Source organism: Pyxicephalus adspersus, chromosome 6, assembly GCF_032062135.1.
Source record: "Pyxicephalus adspersus chromosome 6, UCB_Pads_2.0, whole genome shotgun sequence".
Classification (NCBI taxonomy): domain Eukaryota; kingdom Metazoa; phylum Chordata; class Amphibia; order Anura; family Pyxicephalidae; genus Pyxicephalus; species Pyxicephalus adspersus.
The window spans coordinates 58,616,194-58,641,271 of NC_092863.1; the positions used below are offsets into that span (position 1 = coordinate 58,616,194).

The 25,078-nt window shown below is 37.8% G+C and overlaps 1 protein-coding gene across 1 annotated transcript in view; it reads left to right on the top strand.

Annotated features, from left to right (window-relative positions):
• CCDC60 (coiled-coil domain containing 60) overlaps positions 1 to 25,078 on the top strand; it is a 104,736-nt gene that overhangs the window by 30,466 nt on the left and 49,192 nt on the right. Inside the window, exons 3-4 of the mRNA XM_072415969.1 lie at positions 17,828 to 17,917; positions 22,377 to 22,450. Of these exons, the coding sequence (XP_072272070.1) occupies positions 17,828 to 17,917; positions 22,377 to 22,450 (164 nt within the window). The remainder of the gene's footprint in view (positions 1 to 17,827; positions 17,918 to 22,376; positions 22,451 to 25,078) is intronic.

Here is a 25,078-nt window from a genome sequence, read left to right on the forward strand (position 1 = left end):
TTTTGTAGAGGATAGCATCCTTTGTTACCCATTTATAATTGAACCCAATGGCCACCAAAGATGCTTAGTATTACCTGCCTAATGGCAGCGTTTACAGTAGGAGTGTTAGCGCTCTTTGGGACAACAATCCTGGGCGGTGTCCCACCACAGTAGAGCACGCTTGGCCCATTCCCTTGAGCGGCCCTCGTAGCAGCAGAGGAGTTCTAGGAATTAGTGCTCTGTGGCTTGCAGCATGGTTGTTTCTCTTTAGCTGTGTTTTTCCTCTCTGCATCCCCTGCATTGAGACTGCACAGCTGAGGGGGATTTGGAGCTGTTCTGCAGCTGATTAGCAGAATGGTTCCTGTGCTATCCCATGCTCCCATTGACTGCTGGGACTTTATAGCCCATGTGCTCCCAGTCTTGATTTTCTTGTGTGATTTTCTGTTGCTGACCATTGCCTGTTCCCTGACATAGTTTGTACTCTGGACTGACCTCTGCTTGTGCCTACTCCCTCTGTACCTTGTTAGTGGACTGATCAACTGTATATGACTTTGGCTTTGTACTCTGAATTGCCTGGTAGTTCTTGTACTTCTTATCTGTGGTCCCCTGGTCTGCTGCCAGCCCATCCCCAGATGCCATTCATTGCGCACTAAGTCCTGGGGCAACCATGTGCTGGAAGACACAACCAGTCTCCCGAAGCTTACTAAAGCTGAAGACTGCGGCGTTAGGTTAGGGGACTGGCATCTGGTGAATACTTGTGCTGACCAGGGCCTTACAAACAGTATTTTTTTGGCCAACCAGGCAAGCATGTGATGAGTGAGCATATGGGTGGTTAGGATGTAGGCCACATAAGGAAATTGAGACCTCCATAGCACAGTGTATTCTTAAAGGGGAGTTGTCAAGACGAAAGATAAATGTGAGCACCTTTTGATAACAGTGTTAAGGCAGAATGTACAGGGTTAGACAGAGTGGAGAAAAGGATATCTTCTAGTATTTTTGCTAGGTTGGCTTTACAGATTGTAGGTTACTTTTCTGCCTTTATCATCAGATTGCTGACTGATGTATGTACAGTATGAAGGGTAGTGATGCTGAAACCTTTAAAAAGCTGAATAAGGACATGACATACCTTTCATGTGTTTTAATTCTAACAGTGTGCAGTAATAAAGTAGAATAGGGCTGCAAGAAGCTGATATCAGATGAAATTTAGGTACTTACCATGATTTTATTTTAAAAAAACTAATACACTTACATCTTAAGGTTGTAGAAACACTTTAAAAAAGACAAATTAAACATTATTCATACTTATTTGGGCCTTTATTTATACAACTTCATAGAAAAATGTAAACAGATTAGTTTTTCCTTGGCTGACTTTACAATGTAATATCCCTACCAAGATTTGAGACATTTTGTCAGAAGTCAGTTGAAGGGTACTTCAACATGTCATATTAGAGTATATTGAGAGTTTACAAAAGGTGGTCTCTGTTTTTTTCCATTCAAAACCTGTGTGCTTTATAAGAATCACTGTAAATCTGATATAATGTATATCCTTGGTAAAGATTAAACTTAAAAGAGATTTAGACAAACTTAAATGTCACTGTGGGAAAAGTCAGTTATGGTTTAGCAGTTACAGTAGGCATTCTGCATCTGCTGTTTGCCCAGTCCCATATTTTTGTTCAGTCATACAATGGCACCATCAACAAAAAGAGTTTTGCTTTATGGGTGTTTAGGCTACAAACCTACATCAAGCTCTGGGAAGACAATTGGTAAAAACAATAAGCCATATTGATGTGTTCGTATTAACATTCTATTATGTCAATATGGACCACAATTCTTAAAGAATTGTTCCAGCATCTTCATCTATATCATGGAAAATTGCAGGGGCTCCGAGGGCAAAATGGGTGCAACTTTGTGTTAGTAAGGTTTACCTAAAAAAGTGTCTGGAGACTTTATGTGAAAAATGTTCTGGAATTATATTCTAAAGATACATTATGGATTTCTGCTAATAAATCCCATATACTGTAAGTGCACTGTATCTCCTATCCCAGATACTTGAGCCATGCTCCTTGCTGATGATACAGATTTCTTAGTACAGATACTTTCTGCTAACATATTCTTTATCCAAGAAGCTATGTCAGTTCTAGGTCTTTGCAAAGTTTTGCTTGTTATTTACTTGTAAACTGGAGATTCTATAAACAAACCATTAAACTAATTAAGCTACAGCGTATACAATTTACCATTGACTAAGAGAATAATGAGTGCAGGTTTTACTTAAACCAACCAGTATTTTTGGGCCATGGGGAAAAAAATGTCATTCAAACAATTATTTTCCTTAGTGGCAATTAAGTGGTAGTGTTGCAGGGTAAAAATGCTAGTCACTTAGAAACCATGCTGTTTTGACTGATTCAATATTGGAAGCTGCTGTGTTATCATTTAGTAGAATATGAAGAAGACATATGAAGAATGATGCAAAGTAACTATTGTTTTCCAATACTCAACACAGAGAGTGTCTGCTGACATCTCTGTTTTGCAAATGTCCAATGTAAATGTTCCTAACAGTGGCAGCCTTTCCCGGGATAGCATTTAATGTGCTCTTAGTGTGACTGTAATAGTTCCAGGTGCCAGTATCTCAGGAGATGTTCCTAGCAGATCCGACAGCTTAATGACATAGTTTTTTGAAGTGTGCTGTCTATAAAAACAGGACATGGACAAAAAAAATGAGAACCAGCAATCCAAGCAATGGGCTTGTAGTAATGGTTTGGCTGTTATTTGGAGGCCTATCATTACCATCATGGGGTGCCAAACTGATGGCTGTCATTTATCCATAGTCAGGGCAAATTTCTCGTCTTAAGGGCTCCTGGAGAGGGAATTCATGTTCTGAACATATAATGTGTGTTCTTTATTTATGACATTGCCTTTGCTTTTTTAGTTATGATAATTATTGAAATATCTATGCAGTGATGTACAAAATAGCACCTCATTGTCATTTACAAATATAAACTACTAACCAGTTCAACAGTAGTTTTAGTTTCATAAGGAGCATTTTCAGTTTTTTTTTTTTTTTTTTTAAACATTCGTTAAAATTTTTCGGGGTACAAAAAAAACTGGGATACAAGATATCACAGGATTGGAATTAAATCAAATAAACAGGCATATACTAACATAACAACCATAAAAGTATTCCAACCATATTAGTGCACACTTGTTACAACAATAACTTAAGACAAATTATAAAAGTGCAAGTAAAAATAAAAATAAAACGAACTGTAATTAAATAATAGAACAAAAAGGTGTATGGGGGGGAGGGTTTGGACACAAAGGAAAAGGGACAGGGGGAAGAGTAGAAGAAAAAGTGCACCAAGTAGGGGGGTCGCTCCCAAAGGGAAAAAATGTAAGTATGAGAACTAAACATAGAATTCAGTTAGAGGACCCAAGGTCTCTGTATTCGGTAGTAAGCATAAATTGTGACCAGTAGTACCAGGTATGAGCTACCTTCCTGCCAGTGCCCCTCACCGAGGAGGTAAGATCCTCCATACGATAGATTTTATTAACTCTACCCAGCCACAATCCAATCGTGGGAGGAGCCGGATTTCGCCAGCAAGCAGCAATGCAGGAAAGGGCAGCCACAATAAGGTGTATGACGACCGAGCTTTTGTATGACTTCCTTGAAAATAGGTTATATTGAAGAAGTTAAAAAGTCGGGTCATCAGGAATATCTTGGTCTGACATCTGCTGAATAATAGTCCTAACAGTAACCCAAAAATTTCCCAAAAGAGGGCAATGCCAAAATATATGTAGCAGCGTGCCTTTCTCTGTCTGACACCGCCAACAACGGGCATTTTCAGTTTTAACCTAATGCCTTTGTTGTATTTACAACAATTTATTGTTATATTATTTATTTTTTTTCAATTAGCAAAACTCAGTTTTCTTTTCACTTTTGAAAACACTATGTTATCAGTTTATAGAAGAAAGCAGATAGACGGACATTGCAATGCTTAACCTAAACTGTGGCCTGTATTTTACAAGTTGTTTATAAAACATAATTCCAAATCCCTCTGCTTAACACTGCATGAACTCCATGTTAGAAGAAGAAGCTGGTGACAATATTTTGACAGGTCATGGGACAATTTCCACCTCCTACTAGATTTTTTTCTGCAAATATTGTTTTCAATTTCTCTCTGCTAGCTTCAAACTTCCTAAACAAGGAGGGCGTAATGCATATTGGTAAAGTGCATCACTGTGCATACCCATGCTTAAAAAATGTGTGGTGTGACCAAGTAATACTACTTTGTAATTAGGGCTCCATGATTGTCTAAAAAATGCCAATGCTGCTTTCTCTTAACCATTGAAATACTAGCATTGCGTACCCTGTGTAGAGAACAGTCCTAAAAAATCTCTACGCATGTGTTTTTGGGTCATTGGGCCTGATTTGTTAAAGCTCTCCAAGGCTGGGGAGAATACATTTTCATCAGTGAACCTAGGTTATCCAGCAAACCTGGAACAGATCCAGTCCAGAATTGAAAACATTTGCTAGCAAATAGCAAATAACTATGAAGAAATCCATTCCAGGTTTGCTGGATCACCCAGGTTCACCCAGGTATATCCTCTCCAGCCTTGGAGAGCTTTATAAATCAAGCCCTTTGTTTTTCCCCATTGTCATTACAGAGTTTAATGAAAGAATTTGGAAGGATTAGAACCAAACAGAGCAAACCATGAAAAGTAGTACTCTACCTTATGGCTGGATAAAAGCCAAGAGGTGAAGGATATAGCTTTGTTCAGAGTAAAGGGAGTTATATGTAATGCAGGGTGCAAACAGATTTGACCTATAAAATACATATTGTGTCCACCACTTTGTTTCTATACACAGTCTGTATTCACATATTACCTTGATTTCTATTAGAATTTGCCTTGCTCAATGTTAGGATTAGTTGGGATGATATCTAACATTTCAAGCTGTACATAATAGTCTTGAAACGTTGACTCTTGTAGATTGTAAAGGGAAAGTCATTTCTCTAGTGCAGCCTTTCCCAACTCACATGGGGGAAACTTGAAAAAACTTTTAGGTCGTCAGGGAACCCCTTGTATAATTACTACATACAGAGCTCACATTACATTAGCATGGTGATCAATGAGAAGAATGCCTCATACATTGCTGGTCCGTTGAATAGCTGCCACCCTTACAGATAGCTGAAAAGATCATTGCTGTCATCTAAACTGACCTGGGAGGCACAGAATGCCCATTGCTCAAGGAACCTCTAGCAACCTCTGGAGGTACCCTAAGGTTCTTTGGAACCCTGGTTGAAAAACACTGATCTAGTGAGTCACTGGCCACCACTTTGTTTCATGGTTGTGAAAAATGCTAAGGGAACCCACAAAGCTGTAAATAATCGGATTTGCGTCTTTCCTATGTTGCCCTCAAAATGCCCCTTCAGTATCCATACGTTTTGCACCAATTTTTTGGGTGGATTGAGAAAATATTTAGCAAAACTATTATGGTCATTTTTTTTGTGACTAGTAACCATGCACAACTATTTAGTTTCTAAATTATTGTATGGGCATTTTATGCATATGAGTAACTTGAATAATTTGAAAATGATGTAGCATTAAGTTTCTGCAAATTGCAATTTTCAAAAAAGACAGAACCTTATTTTGACATGCAAACTCTTAATGGATGTTACTGGAAGTTTTAGTCATACAGCCTCATTCACAACACAGATGCACAACATGAAAATTGTTCAGTATTTTGTGCTTGTAAATAGCCTGGTGGCTGACATAGTAATTTGTAGTTCAGAGCTGAGCAGCTGGCAGCCTCCCCCCATACCTCCACCTCACAAGCTGTCTTCCACTGGTATGAGATGAAAGCAGCATCTTAACTCTTCTAGATTCTTCACGCTTGGCATTCACACATTTTACAGCTAAAACGGCAAATACACAGTGATGAATGTTAGAAAAAAGTTTTAGGAAAACAGCTAAACTTTTCTAAGCTGTGCTTTGGTACTTGGAAAAATGTGATTGACCTTGACAAATTCTGCAACACTTTTGTGTTTGTTTACTTGTTTGTTGTAATTGCAATGCATATTCCCTTGGTATTATAAAGCTGACCCACAAAAAGTGTGAAAAAGTTTTTTTTGTGCTGTTCATGCCCCAAGAATTCACTCTCTCCCTCTCCCTCCACTCTCAAGTATGCATTGTGGGTGACAATAAGCCAATTTGACAAGCCATAGACATGTAAATAACCAATATGCAATGGGCCTGATTTATTAAAGCTCTCCAAGACTGGAGAAGGTACACTTTTATCAGTGAACCCAGGTGATCCAGCAAACCTTAAACAGTTTTTTTTTAAGTAATTTGAGTTTTTAATTGCAAATTCTTTCAGTCTTGGACCAGATCCATTTTAGGTTTGCTGGATCACTCAGGTTCACTGATGAAAATGTATCCTCTCCAGCCTTGGAGAGCTTTAATAAATCAGGCCCAATGTCTCAATTATCAAATGCATGGTTAAAATGTCGGAAAGTTTTCACTGTTACCAGGCTATATGCAATCTTTAAAATCATATTGCTATATGGTTAATCAGTTTAGGAAAAGGCCCAGGCGCTGAATAAAAATCGCAAGCACTTGGGAACTTGGTGTGTTTCACGGTTGTACAGACTTCTAGATCTAGTCCTTTTCTCCCCAACTGAACTGCCCCCAGGCCCACCCCTCTCATTTGTTTGATTTCATATCTTTCAATCATGTGGACTCAGAATTACATGTTTGTGTTACCCAGGGCAGCCTGGATTCAAATGTTTCTAGACTGACATCCAGCAAGGTATTTTGCATAACTCCTCAAAAGAGCCAGCCCTGTGTTTTTATTGGAGCTGAGGGTTCTGGATGCTGTAATGCTTTCAGAAATCTATGTACAGCACCCTGCTGGCTATGACCTCTACATTTCATAGACATGCACAGATAGCCTGATGACATCACAGTCTCAAATAAAGAATTTAATAAAAATGGAAAAGTTTTATTCAATATTTTCAATGACATGTTGACTATGGGGCAAAGGAGGACAAAATATAAGCAGGTTAAACTTGATGAAGCTAGTATCTATGCACATTTATAGTCTCCCTTGCCTCAACCAGATAAGTGAAAAAATCAATTTTTCTGGGATATAACTTGGTCACCGCTTTTTTATTTTGCATAATTTGTTCTGAAATAATGAAGCAATGCTTATTTCCAGTCTGAGCACACACCTAACCCTTGGGCAAGTGTTTTACCTAGAAGCTATTTTACATTTCTAGTTTATTACATGCCCTTCAGCATTTCCAAATACTATAATAGTTTACAGTGCTGCATTTTCTTCTGACATTTTGGACATTATTTCAGAGTATGTTACAAAAGAAAAAATTAAAGTTCAGCTCCACATTTCCATGCATAACATACCGGTACCTATATTGATACCTCTGATACTTGTGTATTTATGGTCAGCTTTTTGTTAGGACACAGTCATTCACTGGTCAGTAAAGTTCAGGTTGCTGCTTATCTTTTAAAAATAGGTAGGGGGTACACTCCAAATCAGTTTTTGTGTTCAGCTGATGTTAAATGGTAGTTCATACTATAGCTACGTGCACAGGTCAGATGATTCTTGTCCTATAATCGCCTCAGAGTGGGTATTGGACGAGAATCAGCCGTGTGTACAGCGCTAGTCCGACGTTGTTCATGGATCCATCCTGGCGGATCCACAAACTATTGTAATGTGAGGGGGGCTAAGAAGTTCCTGGCTTTGCCCCCTTCTAGATGAAATAGAAAAATGAGTGTGGGGGCATATGACAGCCTAATATCTTAGTATGTAACTGTGCAAATATCAGGTCTTTGCAAATCTTAAAACTGTTTTTCTTTTAGTGAGAAGCTGTGATGGCAGAGGCAGAAGCAAGTTTCACGTCGTTGGAGTTACGGGCAGTCATTAAGTTTTTGTTTCTCCAGGGAAAGTCAGCAAAGGACACACTGAGATGTCACAAACACTGGGGGAGAAGTGTCCTTCCTACAGCACTGTCAAACGTGGATATCTCATTTCAAAACTGGGCATTTCACCGTTGAAGATGATCCCCGCAGTGGGCGCCCCCAACCTCAACTGACCCGGCAACCTGCGATGCTGTCTATGAGCTGATTATTGAGGAACAGCAAATATCCGCAAAAAAGATAGCCCAGATATATGACATCTCACGTGAGCGTGTTGGGTTTCTTATCACCACTATCTTAGACATGCGCAAGCTTTCAGCGAAGTAGGTGGCGAAATGTTTGAACAGTGATCAGAAGAAGGAACGAGCTGAGGCATCCAAAGCCGTTTTGGCCCATTATGAAGCTGCACAGGACTTTTTGGCTAGGTTAATGACTGAGCATGAAACCTGGCTCCACATCTATGATCCTGAAACCAAGGAACAGTCAAAGAAATGGCGCCACAGCAGATCCCCGCAGCCAAAGAAGTTCCGAACCCAGAAATCGGCCAAAAAAGTCATGGCATACTTTTTCTCGGACAAAGACGATATTCTGTTGGTGGACTACCTACCTCTGGGCTCTAGTATCACCGAACAGTATTTTGCTAACCTGGACCAGCTGGAGAAGGCAATTAAGATGAAACGCTGTGGAAAGTTGATCAAAAGGTACCTTTTTTCGAGGACAATGCACCTGCACACACATCCAACGTTGTGGCTGCCAAATTGAACACCCCGGGTTTCCAATTGGTCCTCCATTCCCCCTACTTATCTGACCTGGCCCCTTCAGACTATTATCTGTTCCCAAATTTGAAGAAACACCTGAAGGGGCAAAGATGCTGCTGAGAGCTAGTTTGCGGCCCAACCAAAGGACTTTTTTATTTGAACGGTCTAGAAAGCTGCAACTCTGCTGTACCAAGTGCATCAGTCTCTGGGGGGAATATTTTGAATAAATGTTTTAATTTTTAACTTTGGCTCTCTTCTTTCTGGGCAAAGCCAGGAACTTCTCAGCACCCCCTCGAACAAGTGAAGAGGAGAGAGTGCAGCGGGATGCCACTCCATTGTTCTCCCCCCTCTCCTCTTTATAGAGCACAATGGAGCTGTATGTACAGCACCCATTCAGTCTTTTGTTTGTTGGAAAGTATCGTGAAAGATTCTTTCCAATGAAAATTATTGAATGTGTGTATGTAGCCTTAGGCACCTCCTGTGAGGCTTGCAAAGTTGTAGGAGCAGTAGTACCGGACGTTTATGCAAATTAAATAAATAATCTGATTTCTCTATCTGGGTACCCAGGCCAAAGTTCTTTCACTCCTGTCTGTCTACTTTCCCATGTCCACCATACATGAGGCTATCTATAATTCTGTAACCCTGTATTTCCCTCCACTTGGTTATCCATGTGGTGCATTTACATCACAAGCTGCATGGTACTGTACTTTATAGTTATGATTTCTTGACTTTTATTTTTACAGCACTCTGATATACATATATAATTTAAAAACATTAATTTACACTACAGCAGACAGCAACAGCAACTGTTTGCATGTTGACAGCTCATTCAAAATAAATAGGCTGTACATCAATGAACAAAAATGTGTGCAACATGGTGTGATTGAACCCTGAGGGTTCTTTCTGAATATCTTCATTTTATTTGCAAGTCATTCAGATTCATTGAAGTCACTGCCAGTTACATGCACTGTGTTTCAGAGCAAGCTTTCTATAAATTGTGTTCTTGAATTAGTAGTAAATTGTGACATTTTTTTTCTAGCAATACAGTCCCGAAAAGCTGACCCTTGATTACAATGTGTGCTAAACTGTCATTAACTATCACCAGAACTAAAGCTTTCAATGGAACCCGCACTGGTGCTGATTCAGTCTACTGTTGTGTATGCCTCTACTGCTCTACTTACATCAACAAGGTGCCGGCATTATTACAGGGGATCTATAACAAATAAATTATGCTCACTCTCTTTGTGAAGCCAAGGCTGAATGGGGATACCAAATTCCAGGCAATGTAGCCCCATCGGTGCTGGCAAAGCCATAAAGCAGTGGTATATTATTGAGCACAAGTCGCTACCTCAGACCATTTGGAGTCTACATTGAAAGTGGTCTGATCATAACACGTGACACGTAACATGTGACCACTACATCTATGGTCAAAAATATTATGTAAAAGGAAACAGTAGTTGTAGTATAGAGTGTCAGCAGGCTGGTCACTGTACAAAATGCTTCCTTTATTTGAGTAACAAGTTTTCATTTTTGAAGTGTGAGTATATAATGCTTGTTAGAGTAAGGAAAAAGATAAGGGTAGGTCTTTTCTTTTACGTCTTTAGAATGTAAGGTGTTTTTCCACTATTCTTTCCTATTCTAGGCAAAGGCTAGAGGTTTACAGTTTTGACTTTACACATATACACACCCTACCTTCCACCCCAAATCAGACAAACTTTTGAAATGTAATAGCAAGACTAATGAAATTTCAAATGTACATGCACAAAGACAGATTATTAAAAATATATACAGACCCTCAATGGTCTACCTGGTCATTTAACAATAGCTTGGTCTTATGACTATCACTGATCAGTCAGAGTTGAACGTTGTATGAGAACTTTGGTCATAAATATGGCAGTGCAGCCTCACCGCCAAGCATCTCATCTCACATCCCCCTTTCTCAGTACCAGTCCTAAGCTTCTTTTCCACAGTGGCTCAGTATTCACATTAATAGCATTTGCTACTTTCTCTATTCAACAGCTTGTAATTCAGCGCACTGTGGTGTATATTATGTATTTTAAACTGTCTCATTTTGTATGCTGTGGTGTACATTACCTCTTCCACACCACCTTTTTTTGTAAGTCATGCTATACATTCCATATTCCACACAACCCAATTTAGTGCACTATGTATATGTATATTTTTCAAACCACCTCATTTTTTACACAGTACTATATATTCTCCATTCATCACCACCTTATTTTTTACACTTTGCTATATATTTCATATTTATCACTACCTAATTTTTTACGCTGTGCTGTATATTCCACATTCAATGACACCTAATTTCCGCACTGTGCTGTATATTACATATTCAACATCACCCCATTTTTATGCCATTCATACATTCCCTATTCTAAACAGTATCATTGTTTTACACCTTTCATTTTATACCTAATTCTGTGCTGTACACCACTCTCTCTAGTCTCATTCAGTACACTATACATTACCTGTTTTACCTGTCTTATTCTGTATGCTGTGCTGTACATTCCCTATTCCATACCACCTCATTCTTTACACTGGGCTTGATTTATGTAAGCTCTCCAAAATTGCGGAAGATGAACTATTATGGGAGAACCTGGGTGATCTAATAAACTGCTATTAGTTGGTAAATGTTTTCAATTCTGGATCAGATTCATTCCAGATTTGATGGATCACCCATGTTCTCCTATGATAATCTATCTTTTACAGTCTTGAAGAGCCTTAAAAAAATCAGACCCACTGTGTTATACTTTCCTTTTTCCTCACTCCCCAATTTTGTATGCCATGTACATTCCATATTCAATACTGTTTCATTTTTCTTGCCATCCTGTATATCCCCTGTATCACAGTGTCACTGCCTAACTCTTTCTTCTTTACCCTGTGCTATACACTCCCCATTCTGTATGTATTCTGTATGCTTTTTTGTAAGTTGACTGTACCGTGCTATGCACTGTATGTGCTGTAACCATGTGGAAAACATTAAAATTACAATCCTAATGTTACACATGTATATATTGGTATACAAGTAAATGTTTTTGAAAAATGTTTTGCAATAATTTGCATTTGTGTTTGTATTTCACTTTACGGCTAATTGTAAAATAGTAAATGATACTTTCCAATTGTGTCTGTACGTAATCCCCCGGGTAGTTATTCTTGACGCCCCCCCCCACCTCGGGCTAAAAGTTTCCACTCCTCTCCAAGGCTGGAGAGGATACACTTTCCACAATGAAGCTGAGTGATCCAGAAAACCTGAAATTGTTCTGGTCCAGGATTGAAAACATTTGCTAACAAATAGCAAATTACTTTTGAGAAACCCGTTCCAGGTTTGCTGCTGAACCAACTTCACTGTGGAAAGTGTATTCTTTCCAGCCTTGGAGAATTTTAAAAATCAGACCCAATGAGTATGCACTCTCAGGCAGGAAGGTCCTATTTCTACACAGGTAAGGCAAAGGCTTCTCTCTAGCAAGGTGAACAGTATACAGCACAATAGTTAAATCAGGTATCATTAAAACAAGTGGGATTAACTGTCAAAGACCATAGTAAAACTCCCACTGAAATTATGAGACCAAAGACATGTCTAGCTACAAATAGACTACTGTTTACAGAAAAAATTCCAGGAATAAGGTACATTTTGCTCAGGCATATTAGGATAAATAACGTAAGACAGCAAATCTTCACATTTTTAGTTGAGGTCTATTTTAAAAATAATTTATTTTCATGAACCCAAAAGTGACTGGTTCTCTTTAATTTAAATCTATACCTTTCACTGAGAATGATAGTGAGAAATTTGCTAACCATTATTCCAACCACATATACCAATGCATATATCTTTAAACCTTAGTATGTAAAAAGTCTATCCAGAACATATAACATTATGGAGGGGGGGGTTTACATTTACACTGACTTTCCAACATTCCGGTAATAAACCTTTGCTTGTCACTGTGCAGACATAAGCCATACATTTCTGACATTTCTGATTGTTGCAAAAGATGCTGAAACCAAGTCGCTTGTGAGCATATAAATGAGTAAGACTGTCTTCTGCCAATAAGCATTGTTTTCGTGTAGCCATAAAGAATGGTTATAAATACCAAATACAGGGAAAAAACAGTTATGACCGTCTCTTGATGTTGCTAAATGGAATTATTGGCTTTCGAAGCGGCCTTCTCTACTAAAGAAATGAGACAAAACTTCAATATTTCTTATCTTCCTCCATGCAGAAATTCCAAAGAGACTTGGAAGACTTTATAATCTCTCTGAACTTGTGTGGATCAAAGTTGTTGTTGGTTTTCATTCGCTCTTTACAAAACCACAATGTCTGTCCATAGTACACTGCTTTTTTGGAATTGAAACTTAATCAATAGTCCAAGGGCTCTTACACAAGATGCTCAATGTTTTCGAGGCTGATAAGATCTATTCATTTGATTAAAAGCTATTTTTCATGGGGTTAATGGTGCATTTATTGCTGGCGTCCATGCTCAGTCATATGGCTAATGGGAGCTGAGAGAGGAAGGCAGACTGTGTACATATTTATCGCATGCATTCATATCTTACAATTAGAACTCCAGGTCACACCAACAGAAAATAGGAAGAACAGTGTAAGCATGAGTTGCATTGCCACCTAACGGCTACTTTGTGTAACTTCAAACTATAAACCAAACCATCAAAGGCTGTAATAGAAATTGTTATTATTAAACCATCCAGTGTTTGCAAAAAATAAAAGAAATACTTAAGTTTATTAGTACTGTTTAAAATAGCCCCAAAATAATATCAAGTACATTCTGCATTTCTTTTCTAATATATCCTAAATTAATCAAGTGCAATATCCTGTTCTCATTTGCCTTCCAGATTACCCGTCTAAGCATGGATATTTTCGTTATTAAAATTTCTCATATTACATTCAATCTGTGGATTTTTTATTGCATACACATTATCTTGATTTAGTACTCCACAACAGAAAATAATATTGGTTTGAAACACATCTGTGCCAATTATAGCAGAATTATACAAAATGTTGCTCCTTTATCGGTACAGTACAATAGAATTTTGCAAACTGTTACTTGTAGTTCTATGGCTTTTAAATCACGTTTTGCTTTTAAATCTGTACAACTTTGATTTGCAACATTTTCACCATGATAAGATGTTAGGAAGATCACATTAAAAATGATGTTAAAAAATCATCAATAAATGAAAAAAGACATTTAAAACCTGCAAACATAGAACCCTAAACCAAGAAATCCAGTGAAAAGCAAAACACCCTTATAATGTCCAACTATGCATAAAATGATAAAACATTCTGCCTATTTCCTAAAGGCAACAGGCTGGATCAGTATTATTATTATTTACCAGGATTTATAAAGCGCCAACATATTATGCAATGCTGTACATTAAATAGGGGTTGCAAATGACAGGCAGATACAGACAGTGACACGGGAGGAAAGGGCCCTGCTCAGAAGAGTTGGGGGAAGTATCACACAATAAGAGGGGAGATATGGAATGGTGGGAAGTAGTGAGGGTTTAAGAGACAGAAAAAGATGGGTAGGCAAGTTTAAAAAGATGGGATTTGAGTGGTCGTTTAAATGAGCTGAAAGGAGCAAGCCGAATAGGACGAGGAAAACCATTTCAGAGAGTCGGGCATGTGATGAGGTATGAGTATGGAAAGTCAGTTATCTTTAGTATTGATACAAGTCAATGACCACTTGTACATTTTGAGAACCTTATACAGCTTTTTAAAAACAGAAATTCTACTAGAATTCTCCTCTGGACGTCTATTTCATAGTATTACAGCTCTAACTGAAAAGAATACAGTAGTTGCATTTGGAAAATAAATGTAATGGTTTAGCAGTAAATGTGAAGCTGCATTAACTTGTATCTTTTGTATCTGCCTGGATTTGAGACAACTGTCAGGGCATCATTAAATGGATTTCAGGTGTCATCTAAGTTTTTATTCACAGCATCAAGATTTATTATCAAGCATCAATAAATAGGAGTATGCGGAAGCGCTCTTATCTGTACCTACCTGTTCCACAGGCAAAACTAGCTCCAGGATCGTCACTATTCACCACAGTTTTTCTTTTTTGCATAATCCCTACAATAACAGTAAATGCTAAATGCAGAGTAATCAAACATTGAGTCTGATTTATGAAAGCTCTCTAAGACTGGAGAGGACTATCATGGGAGAACCTGGGTGACCCAGCAAACCTGCAATGGATCTGGTCCAGGACTGCAAATATTTGCCAGATGATAGCAAATGATTTTAGGAAATCAATTCCAGGTTTGCTAGATCACCTATGTTCTCCAATGACACTCTATCTTCTCCAGTCTGAATGGACTTTCCCTGGCTTTGCGCGAACGCCTTCTCCAGGAGTTCAGTGTTTTGATCGGTGGTGGTAGTAGCAGGCTTTCCACAGCATGGTTTGTCAAGAACAGATCCTGTTTCAAGATACTTGCCATGGATAGCGTAAATTGTGTTAGGTGTTGGAGCAGTGAGACAGCTATAAAGCTTCTCAAACTCATACTGAACTGCAGTCGGGACTGAAAAACTTCTTGTCAAGCGGCAATTTTGCAATTTGCTCCAATGTCAATTGGTGAGCCATGGTTAAGTGTTAGATATGCTTACAAAAACTGCAAAGCCTAAGTTGTCAAATGCTGATGATCTCAAGTCTTAGAATGATACCTGGAACGAAACAGAAAAAGGGAAGTGTGTTGTGACTTTTGGGACACCCTGTATTAAAAACTTGTTCTTTGTTTCAGGTTTAAAAATATAAGACCTATGTTACATATTTGAAGATGACACCAGTAGTATAAAGGCTTAGTTTTATTTATTGCTGTTTTTAGATTGTAAAATAAAAGTAAATCAGAGCTTAATAATTCACAACTATAAACAGTGGATAAATGAAAAGAGCCTAGCAACAAATTTGTGCCAGACAAGCCACACAATGCACATGGTTTTAATGACTGTTGTTAATAGCAGAGATAAAACTGCAAAAGATGCACATTGTATTTCTATTTAATTGCTTGGAATTAATAATAAAAAAAAATATATAGCACATAATAAAGAAGTAAATTACAAAAGGCATGTATTAGGGTATTTAAAAAATAAACAGAGGCATTATTTATTATTATGTAACAGTATTTATTAAAGGTAGGTTCCAGTTCTAAGCCTAAGCATTATTTGGCTCCACCTAGGGTAATTGGATAATCACCTAGGTGAGGAAAAAATCTTGGATTTTGATGTCATTAGCAATTTTTATTTAAATTATTAAAAAAAAACTGATAGTCAAAAATAACATGTCATTTAAAAACATACTAGAGTGTACAGTCAAACAAGGTGCATATATATATAATTTAGGCAATTTTACAACACGATTCGGAGATAATGTTTCTGCTTCTTCAGGGGCTTTTTCACAATTTCTTTAGAGAAATATCTTTACATCCTCACTCGTGTGATTGTCAAATTACTCCAATAATAAAACCCAACACCATCCAGTCCACACTTCATACCCTCTAGGTAGGCATTCAAAGGAAAACAACAGGAGTGAGTTTAACCCCTAACTCCATCATGCCTATCTATGTAAACTATGCAGTGCTCAATGGCTTTACCTAAATATGAGCAGTTTAGGTTTTAAACAGCTTAAAGTGAACAGCTAAATAAACAGCCTTAACCCCCCCAAAAAAATCAACCCACAGAGAGCAGAACAACAGTTTACAGTGCACTGTTATCTGTAGTTTCTTAACAGGTAGGTTTTAATGTGCAACTTTTACAGGTTCTGTGAAAAATGTGTGCAATAAATTGGACACAGTAGCTGTGATTGGCACTGAAGCCCAGTGTAGTGTTTAAAACTGTCAGTGGGTCTTATGGCAGAATGTGTGTCTACGGACAAGAGGTGTACCTGCTGGTATGCCCCTCAAGAAAAAGGAGAACATTAAAGAAAAAAGATGTTTTTTTTTACAATAGACACAATAGACAGAAGCAGGTGGGACTGAAACAGGTAAGGCTGCAATTCTGCTTTAAAGTGACCACTATATTGAAGGTTTACAGCAACACTAAATTGGCCACTAAACAGGAGGTCCACAGCAACATGTTTTTTACTGACGTTATCCCTACCTCCTTCCAACAAGAACTACCTGTGTGTGTGCATTACCAGGGATCTTAGGATGACATCCCCCTGCACTACAAAAGATATGACCATACATGGAGGTATGTGTGTACAGATTTTCCACCGATAGTTGAAAGGATGTCTATCTACCAGCATTCTCTGGGATCTTGTCATTGGGAGCATGACATCACTCCCTGCCCTACAGAAAATAGGATCATACATGGAGGTGTGTGTGCAGGAAACCTGTCTTGAGGATTTAAGGGATCTATCTGCCAGTGTTAATTTAAGAAGAGATTTGCCCTGGGGAGGTGAGAGTTAGGGTACCAGTTGTGGACAGGTCCCCAGATCAGTTCGGATACTGAAATCGAGGAATGTTCTTATGTGCATATGGCCATTAGTTCATCCTTCTTTCTATATGGTCCGGTGAATGCATACATATTTATTTCTTTACAGTGGTGACGGTGAGGGTTGTGGTACTTTGTGTACAACTGGCAACTCCAATTGTAGTCTATAGAGCCTTTTTTTTAAGCTAAAAAAGAATAGATTTATTGATAATATGGACTTTTAACTGTTTAAATTGATCCAGTATTGTGTATGTATTATTGGGAGTTTATTACACTCAATACCTTCAGCTTTTATTTATTTTGAATATATTTTATTATTTTATTTTTACATGTTATTTATATATATATCGCATTAGTTTTATTTACGATGTATTTGTTACCAAGATAAGACTTTGAGTGCATATGTATCTCACTATTTTTCCTTTACATGTTCTTTGCAATTTTATACAGTATTTTAGAAAGGGGGATAGGGCACACTGAATGGGCAGACCTTCTCTGGTGGAAAGTTTGCATTAGGATTTGGGCAAAATATCTTTAAGGAGCTAATTACTATAAAGTCTATTTCTGTCTAAATTGCCTAAATCTCAGTATTTCTCCAGCCTTACTTATTGTGCACCACATAACAATGCTTTTAACCTGTCTTTTTATTACCTTCATTACCGATACAGTGATCTTTAACACATCTTTTGTTTTTCAGGACACAAAAAATGAGGATACAGTCAATGCGAATGACACTCCAGAGGATAACAGATCTGAAAGCTCATCTAAACCATCTCTATCTATAATGGTGAGTATGGTAGGGGATTTTGTATCTGCCTATTATGCTATTGCATTGTATGGTTAAAATTGGCCATAGCAGCCCGTTTATTTAACCACTTCCAAAGTTTATCTATATATATTAACATTTTTCGAACAACAGACCATAAAAACATTTATTTTCAAAACATTTAAAACATCCTCTCCCATTCAGCATGCAAAATTATTTCTTTCTTACAGGTCCATGAAAAATTTTATTTTAATTACCAAAAACAAAATTACCTCCGCTCATTAACCAGGCCCCCAGCCGCCCTCACACCACCTCGGGGACAATCAGCGGATGACCACCTCTAACCACCTGGCCCCCACAACAACCGAGTGTCGTGCAAGGCATCCCTCAACCAAGAGGCCCAAAATACTGCCGTGTCTCACCCCCCTTATTTTTCTTCCCCAACAACTTTAACCCTTTCATGGACCCTATGAAAGAAAGCCCCACCTGCTGCCATGACAATTAAACTTACCAATCAAATTGTCCTGTGGGGAGGGAGGGTGGGAGACGCTTGATTTTTAGGTAAGAACTGCCCCCCGCTCCCCCAAACCTCTTTATTTATACATTAATTTTCCCCACCCACAACAGTTCCCAACCAATCAATGATTCACCTATTCCCGCATTTTATTTGAATTTCCCGCACTTTTCTTCCCGCAATTTTTTTTTTCATATATATATTTTAACCCCTTCCTTCCTGTCTTCCTCCTCACACTGTCATGTGACCCTGTGCTCTAGTTAGCTACAGGCCAACTTACATGCCTGTGAATCTCAGTATAAGATAATTTAGGGGTTTTCACTTTGCTGGTTGGAAACATAGCTGATTGGTTTCTCTTGTAGGTCAGTGGAACTACCAGCAAAGGTTTTTTATTTCCTAGAATGTGTAACTAGTAGCATTAATATGTTAAGATTGTGACTTTGCAGTTATAGAGTATAGTTGATATTGTTGACACAATTGTTGAGTGTGAGCTTACACTACTGGTGTACACACCTAACTGATGACCCTAATATTGAAGTAAACTGTGTGCATTGAAGTGCAAGATATTGTAATGTGGGCTGTGCTGAAGTGCTCAACTCAATACATTCCAGAGACAGTGTGATCTGTGTGTGATAGAGTGTACATCTCACTGTGGGGAATCTAGACTGGGGTATGGACAGTGTGTGTGTTATAGTACAGATATTACTGGTACATAGCTGTCAACCTACCTTACAAACCTGAGAGATACCCAATTTTCAGAGACCTCTACCAGCTAACTTGGTGGCTCGGGCATATCTCCCAAGTCTCAGGAGATTATCTGAATATTACAGCTGCATGAGAGCTGGTTAACACATTTGCTGGCAGAAAGATACAATGGCAGATATACTGAGTTCTTTTCAAAAACTATTCACCTGTAAACCAGCAAAGTGAGACATTGGGCCTAATTTATTAAAGCTCTCCAAGGCTGAGGAGGATACACTTTCATCGGGTAAACTGGGTGATCCAGCAAACCTGAAATGCATCTGGTCCAGGATTCAAAACATTTGCTAGTAAATAGCAAATGACTTTGAAGAAATCCATTCCAGGTTTGCTGGATCACCCAGCTTTACAGATGGCCCTACCTGTCTTTTGGTGTATATACTGTACAAGTATATACAGAGGGTGGACAACTAACTGAACATATAGCTAGGAATTTGCTTAATCACAATTACAAAACAGCTATAAATTAGGTATATTAATCGTTGGTAAGCATCTATGAAATAGAATATTTCATTAGCATTTTAATATAAAGTTTCATATACTAGCTTTTGTAGCGTATGCTTATTTTCACCTTGCCATTGCTGTTTTTTTTTTTTTTTGTTATTGATGTCATTTATGGTAGAAGAGCTTTCAGGCAATCAAACTATATTCCTCACATCTATAACAGCAGTACAGTTCAAGAATGATTCACATAGTATTTATCTTTGATGGATGGTCATCAATGGAAATCCTGGATAGCTATTCTACTTGTTCTGCTTGCTCAGTCAGTTGCTACGTGTTGAGATTACTGTAATGTTTCTTCCAGTATACTCAAACCAGCAAACTCCATGCTTTGCTCGTGGGAGCTTTATGCTGTTTGGAGCCTTTTGGAATCAATTCTGTAGAAGCACATCTAATACTTAAAGTTATTAGAAATAGGGAGGTATTTTAAGTAGCCACTATCAGCAGAACTTTTAGAATAAAACACAGTTAACAATACTAGTATAACTAAGGGACACTGGAGTGAGATAGCAGCCAGTATGTGGAACCACAACCTATGGTAAGAGAAGCAGGCATGTAGCACACAAGGAAGCATGTTGGCTGCTGATTTTGCAGCAGCTTTACTATGCAAGACAGAAAGAATTCATCAGACTTTCAGCCTATTTAAAGAAAAACTACAACATTCTTGAAATTTTTAAACAAAACATTGTTTGGTCCTCAGTATAAATTGTCTTAGTTTGGTTGCAATAACATCCAATAAAATTCTGCTAGCTCTCCCAGTAGCAGGCAATATGCCCTTAGCTAGACTTGCTAGTTTGGCTCTCAGATTCCTGATAAGCACTCAGGTTTTCAGATCCCTGGATCCCTGGCTTTAATCATTGCATTTCCATTAGCTGACCGAGTGCACTGATATTGGTGTCTCCATTCTCAGCCACCACTGTATATAACAGCAGCAGCAACAGTGGGAGAGTTTTGCTGAAGAAGGAAATTGCAACAGGTAATAGTGGTGGAGAAATTTGTTAAACATTATCTTTTAACAGATGAAGCTAACACCTTTTGCTTCCAAACCTATAGAATCAAGATTGTATGGGTCTTTGTCCCAATGGTAAATAAATGTATTACTTTACTTTCTCTAACCCAACAACCACTATTTCATTATCTCTATATGCCCTACATTGCAGTTCTTACTGTTCCCCAGCAATTCTTCTCCCTAAATGCATTGCTGGTACTTTTAGTCTACCAAATTACAAACATAATTAAAGTTTGGTAAGCTTATGGGGTAGTTAAGGTCAATATTAATATTTACTAATATGATGACCTAAACTGTTCTTATTTATCTATGTGTAGCTGCGTGATGCCTATACCCATATTTTGCTACAGCTCACTGATCTAACCAGTACACCACTGGCTCAGGCCCAGGCCCCATTGTTAATATCTGTGTCCTAGTTGCCTATTTCCAGTTCATGTATTGGCTGGAATGCTTGTTTTTTTCCATTGTGTTGTAACAATTGACTGATAGCCCCACATTTTAATGCAAATGTCCTGTTTATTACATCTTTCCACTGCACTCTGTGTTACCTAATCCTGACCTCTGCACTCTTTGTTACTTAGTTTTTACACAAGAATGTACTACTAACTCTTACACACTGTTATTTACTACTGACATCTATTCTTTGTGTTACTGTATATTTCTGACCATTGTGTTCTGTGTTACTTCTGAACTCTGCACTCTATTTTACACACTCCTGACCCCTGCACTCTGTTTTACTTAATACTGACCGCTGCACATCCTATCATTCACAACCCGTTACCATACCATATCCTTCGTTTTAAACTCCACTTTATATAGCAATATTTAAAATTAATATGTGTAACCAGTTTCATTTTATTATTAAAAAATTACATAAAAACATTTGTGTTCTCATATAAAACTTTCCTGGATACCCTCTCCTTTTATTAAGTTTTTTAACATCAAAATAAAGTAAAATCTCCCCATATAGTATACATAAATGAAGTTACATAAATATAGTTTGCAGCAATCTTTATGGGCAAAAGAAAGCATTTTCCTACCTAACTTACCTTATTATGCGCTTATAGTAAAAAGCACTTCAAATCAGAGTCTATCATCATTTCACATAGTCTGGACTATATTTTAGCATTATTTAACTTAAGTTCTAGCTGCAGTTCTAAGCAGACATGAATTACATCTATTACTCTAACAGTTAGTAAAATTAAATAACTAAAGCTGAACTCCAGGCAGATACAAATGACAAATAAAGGCAGTTTAGTGTTCATTAGGAGGTCATTATTATTATTAATATTATTATTAATATTTTTTTGCAAGCTGTGTTTTTTCTGGAATATGTTTTTTTTGAGGTCAGGAAGAGGGAAAAGATCCACAAAGGGCCAGTTGAATGTGCTAAAGTGCAAGGACACTGATGGGAGACATATTTCTTTGTCACTCTGCTCTCCCATCAGTGTGCTTGTTCTCTGTTCAGTCATAGGTTGGGGGTGGTAAGGAGACCTATAGGTGTTACTGAACTGCAGCAAAGAAATATCAGGTCACTTTCCCTGCAAAAGTTGTGTGGATATGAAAACTGGATAGATGGAATTACAGGGTTTGTATTGTATATTGAGTATGCATTGTGTATATGTTTCTTATCTGCATATTTAGATGTTTAGCTCCTAAAAAGCCTTCTCTAAAACAAATGTTCCCCTTTTTTTTAGCATGAAACCTCTGTACACCCAAGACATAGGAAAAATAATACAAACAGCTTTAATAGCACGCTCAACCACACAAGGTAAGCTATCAATAAAAGTGTTTCTTAGCATAGCTCTACAAGGTGTTTCATAAACATAAGGAATGCACTGCAGTATCAGCCATGTGGAGGTTTGCAGCACTTTAAATACAGTATTTGACAGATCAGATATGCTATGATTGGAGTTTCAGGGCTTCTTTATTATTCATGTAACATTTTACTGTATATTTCGTTGATCAATGATAATGTTTAAATGGTTATCTCCATCTAAACACGATCATTGTTTTTATATTCTAAATAAATTGATTATAAACCTATGTTGGCGGAGGAAAAAAAATGTGTTTTTTCTGTATTTTTATTGGAAACCCTTTTTTTAGCATCAGCAGGAAATGGTTTTTACACATTACAATATTCTAAGCTATGTTAGGTTCAGGTTAACAAAACAACATTTTTTGGGAAACAAGGGTGATCTTCGTCCCTCCCCTTAGGCATGTTGTTTTGGCGCCACCTTTGACTCTGCCCTCTCATTTACCCCCCATATTCAGAACATTTCCAGGTCCTGTCACTTTCACTTACGCAATATCTCCAAAACCTGCACTTACCTGTCCCCTGAGACCACCAAACTCCTTGTACACGCTCTTATCATCTCTCCTCTGGACTACTGTAACATCCTCCTCTCTGGTATTCCACCAACCCCACTCTGTCCTCTACAATCTATTATGATTGCTGCAGCCAGACTCATCCATCCTTCCCACAGCTCCTCTTCTGCTGCATCTGTTTGCAGTTCTCTTCATTGGCTTCCTTTACCCTTAGAATCAAATTCAAGCTCCTGTGCTTTGCCTTCAAACCCCTACACAGTTCTTGTCCCACTTACCTTTCTGACTTGGTCAAAAATACTTCCCTCACCGCTCTCTTTGCTCCCCCAATGACCTACTAATGACTTCCTCACTCATAACCTCACCACACGCACAGCTCCAAGACTTTTCTAGAGCTGCCCCAACTCTCTGGAATTATCTTCCTTGTGCTATTCGGCTTGCTCCTACTTTTTTGCTCCTACTAATATGTTGGCGCCATATAAATCCTATTAAATAGTAATAATAATCCTAATGTAGGGTAGTTACTTAGGGCACCACACTTTCTATGTCTTCCTCTAGAAACATTAGATTTTCTTTAAATCGCCTGCAAGGATGTTGCAGAAATTGTCCTGATTTATGAAAACTTCAGTTCCCTTTATCTATAGTTTGCTTCTACATGTGTTTTTTTTTAGGTTACCCATGTTAACCTCTTATTATGCATTTTATATTTTAATATGATTTACTATATAGGAATCCAGTGGATAAGCCCACTCATTTTTGGGCTAACCCTCAAGAAAAAGATGTAATGTAAATTTCGAAGACAAAGAAAAAAAAACGGTCAAAATTAGCCTTTTATATTTTTACACTTTTAAATTTGAAAACATTAGAAAAAGAATGGGACAGCCTTTCAGACTGATCATTATTGTAATTATATTTCACTTGTACCAGTTATGGCAGCTGTTATTGAACCTTTAACCTGGGAACAGATGGTATACTATATATTCTATTGTAGCTACACTGAACTATAAGTTAAAGTCAATCATCTGTACTGATCCCCTGGTGTGTTTTTTTTTTTTACATTTTCATGGTCAGTGCAGGATGAGAAACCTAAGTACAATATCTTGCAATAAAGCTAATGGCATGGTACCTGTTCCCTATACACTACGCCAGAAGTTCTGATTTTATTCACTGGTTAAAGTAGCCTAGGATAAAATCGAATGTAGAATCATTAAAATCAAATATTAACAGTGTCATTGAAAATCCCTTTCCCAGATGCTGCAATTATGCATTGTTTAACAGAATGAATGCATTGCTTTGTTTGATAGAGTAAATGCATTTGATCTACCAGAGTAAGCAACATGAATCCTAAAATATTCAATACATAATTCACCTAGACCTATTTATTCATGTAATCTAAATTGCCCCAAAACTCCATTAATACACTTAGTACAGTATGTCCATCATAAACACAATACACACACTTCAAATAGATTTAAACCACATGCTTCTTGTAATTATATTACATTGTGTGTTTTTGTTTTTTGTTATACTAAGAACATTTCTAAACCAATATAATAATTCACTGAAAGGAAAATTCCAGAAAGGAAATGAATAGCTGAAAAGACTTGTCCTTGGTAGGGTAATGTATCAGTCCTACATTACATCCATCAAAGATATGAAAGCCTTGAGCATAAAACTCCGCACTGTGCAAGCCCAGGAAAAGACTTGGACATGGTATAACATTTATAACTATTTATGATTAGTTATTAAAAGATTTCAAAAACACGTCAAGTCAACAAAACATGTGTGGATTCACTATACATTTGTTTATTTATTATTCTGGTTTTTATACTTTGGCTACATACACACGTTTAACGTTCACGTTCGCCTTAATTTGTATTGTGATCGTTCGTTGTTCATGGATCCACCAGGGCGGATCCATACCTGTCTAATGAGCGCTGTACACACTCGGATTCGTGTCTGATCTTAGCCCTGAGGAAATTATCGGATGAGAATCATCTGTCCTGTGTAAGTAGCCTTAGTCTTTTAGGGCCTACAAGTAAACAGTTGGTGTCAGTGACAACAGTAACGCATA